The 3106-nt window shown below is 39.1% G+C and overlaps 1 protein-coding gene and 1 non-coding gene across 2 annotated transcripts; one reads left to right on the top strand and one right to left on the bottom strand.

Annotated features, from left to right (window-relative positions):
- Window positions 1–307: 307 nt before the first annotated feature.
- On the bottom strand, window positions 308–649 carry LOC145110993 (uncharacterized). Its single transcript, XM_079047299.1, has one exon. It carries the CDS (start codon window positions 647–649, stop codon window positions 308–310), a length of 342 nt encoding a protein of 113 aa, XP_078903425.1.
- Window positions 650–2716: 2067 nt separating this feature from the next.
- On the top strand, window positions 2717–2823 carry LOC145118054 (small nucleolar RNA R71). The gene has a single exon (XR_013713038.1). It is a non-coding gene; the product is annotated as a small nucleolar RNA R71 (small nucleolar RNA).
- The last annotated feature ends 283 nt before the right edge of the window (window positions 2824–3106 follow it).

The raw sequence follows: 3106 nt of genomic DNA, 5'->3' as shown, positions 1-3106 counted from the left end.
AATCGGATGACGCCCTTCCAAGGCGACACTCTCAGGAGAACCATATCCCCAACCTGGAACTCCAAGTCTGATCGGCGCCTATCGGGCGCCATCTTCTTATCCACAATTGAACTCCTCAAGTTAAAAGTAACCTCTTCCTCATCACTGGATACCAATTCTTCACTTTCCTCACTCACCCAAGATGTTGGAGTTTTATAAGCAATTACTTCAAAAACAGTCGGAATTGATGCTCGAGACTTGGTGCGTTTAATTTGTTGAATCTCTTCTTCCATAAGCTTTTCCAATTTCTCAAGTTCATTCTCTTCATCTATGTTGAAGACTTCACCTTGACATCATTGCCTTGAAAACCATCTTCTACTCCAAAAGTAGCTTCATCATCTCCAACTCTCAAAGTAAGAGTGGATTCACGAATGTCAACCAAGGCTTGAGCAATATTAAGTAGAGGGCGACCAAGAATTATTGGGACATTGTTGTCTTCTTTCATGTCCATTACGACAAAGTCAATTGGAAAAACGAATTTTCCAAATTTTACCAAAATATATTCTACAATGCCTCTAGGATACGTCACTGAATGGTTAGCCATGTGAATTGTCATTCTTGTAGCCTTTAAATCCGGAAGATTTAGCTTTTGGTAGAACGAAAAAGGCATTAGATTTATGTGTTGGGTTTTAAGCATTCTAACACTCCTATGGTGTACATGCAACCCTAAATACCTTGGATCTATGTTTTCACTATTATACATGCAAATATCAATTTTCCAAGGTATTACCCTAACTAGCATACAATCATATGTACTAGGATAACAAAACTAGATAGAATACATACATTTTTGTTGTAGCTTGATTCCATGGAGCTCAAGAGCCTAGTGCCTCAAGTGTGACACCTCAAATGGTTCACACAACATCATGAACATCTTGGAATAACCATGAGAGAGGATACTTGACTCATAGAAATCGGTTTGCCCTCTTGTGTATACACTAGTGCCAATTTCACCAACCAATGGGGTCTTTATATAGTGTGCACATTAGGGTTACACCATGTAACCCATGACTTTACCCATTCCTTATGCTCCATGGGTTTTAACCTCCATGGAGTATCCATGGGTCACCATATGGGTTAAACCCAACATAAGGAATCATGGATCATAAGCCCACATATATAAGAATGAATGATTTACACAATCAATCCCCATATATTTAATTAGTCTCTTTTGATCACTAAATTAATTCCAAATTAATTCTTGATCAATACTAATTAAATAATATGATTTCATATTAATATATCAGAACTTATAATATATTAATATGTCACAAATATCCTCTTCTCACCAAAGGTCTATCCAAATGTCCCGATGCCATGCAACCCAAATAGACCATGCTGGGTCGGGTCAAGTATATACCAATTATAGTTATGGACTTAGACACTAATCCAACATTATGCTAGCTCCAGAATCAGCTAGAGCGTAGGTCTTCAAATTATTCCCAAACTCACATGGAAGAGTGAGGCGTCCAGGATCTCCCATTTTCTTTGGTAACTCTCCCATAATCACTTTAGAACTCTGCACACTAAGTATTACCTTGGAATTCCTTTCTAATTGTTGGCGAGTGTCAAGTAGATCTTGCAAGAATTTGGCATATTCAGGAACTTGAGACAATGCTTCAATAAAATGAGTATTAATTGAAACACACTTCACTTGTTTCATAAACTTTAAATGCTCTTGTTCCAGTGGATGAATATGAGCTCGTGACGAAAACGGAAGCGGTGGACGATAAGCTTGAACATCACCATAATTTTTCTGATCAGACCCTGCCCACGTCGTGAGCCTTGAAGGCTCACGTCGTGAGTTCGGTGTTTCAGCAAAAAAAATTCTTCGAGTCGTGACTTCTTCGAGCTTGGTCCGGATTGACGTGGGTCAACTTCAAGTGCTTCCTGAAACTCAGACATGGTATCCTCTTCAGTTTCTAATACCATTACATGCGATTGAGGCTTTGTCTCGGAAATATTTGGAGATAATTTTTCTTGTACAAAAGTAGTTAGTTGACCTAGTTGGAATTCAATATTTTGGATCGATGCTTGGTGATTCCTTAGCAAAGCTTGCTTGTCCTTCATGATATTTTGATGTTCCCTTATCACTGCATCGGTCTCATCGTGTCTTTTCTCGGAAGCCTCCATAAATCTATGTAACATAGACTCAAGATCAACTTTCTTTTCAAGAGGTGGTTGTTCTTTTTGCTATAAGCCTCGGTCAGTCTGCCTATATTTTTCTTCCTTCTACTTCTTATATTCGTCATATGGTAACCACTCCTTCTTTGGTTTCCTCTAATTTTTTTCATACTTATCTCCACTTCAATAGCAAACTTGCACCTTTTTATTTCCATTATCATCCTAGTGGAAGTCCTTGGTCAAGTGTGGACCATTGCACTTTTCACATCCAACTCTAATCGCATGAATTGACTGGTCTATCTTGGTCATTCTCCGGTCCATAGTATTTAGCATGGCTACTACAACAGCCATGTCTTCAGAATTTCCTCCCCCAATTCCTTTAACTCTATCATGTCTTGGATTGTGGTACTCACGAGAATGCTTCAAGAACTCTTCAATTTACTCCTTAATTTCAACCATATTTTTCTTCCTAAGTGGTCCTTGAGAATCAAGGAGTTGCCACGTCATGACATTCACCTCGTCATAGAACATAGACACTTCTTGTTGTATGTTAAGGTCATTCTGAGGGAAGTTTCTTCGTAACCCTTTATATCGCTCCCATGCCTCATAACGCGACTCACCCGGTTGTTGCTCAAAGTTGGGTATTGCCTTCTTGAGTTTAGATATCTTTTATGGTGGGTAGAATTGTTCTAGGAATTGCTCATGCATTTTTTCCCAAGTAGTAATTGCACCGGGTGGAAGTGCCTTCAACCAATCTTTTGCAGCTCCCCTAAACGTCACGGGAAACATCCTTAACAAAACTGTCTCTTTAGAAACATTCAGGACATTGAAATAGTATGCAATGTCATTAACCTCATCTAGGTGCTTATAAGCATCCTCGTGATCCTTCTCAGAAAAGGTTACGTCCTTAAGTGAAGTAATTGCGGGTTGTACTCAACCGGGA

The sequence above is a fragment of the Lactuca virosa genome, chromosome 5 (assembly GCF_052849685.1).
Source record: "Lactuca virosa cultivar CGN04683 chromosome 5, Lactuca_virosa_CGN04683_v6, whole genome shotgun sequence".
Lineage (NCBI taxonomy): Eukaryota > Viridiplantae > Streptophyta > Magnoliopsida > Asterales > Asteraceae > Lactuca > Lactuca virosa.
Note: the sequence above shows the minus strand (reverse complement) of the source record. Positions and strands in the feature narration are given on the sequence as shown.

Excerpts from the sequence above, each read along its gene's own strand:
- LOC145110993 (XM_079047299.1), bottom strand. The coding sequence starts at position 649 with ATGCCTTTTTCGTTCTACCAAAAGCTAAATCTTCCGGATTTAAAGGCT.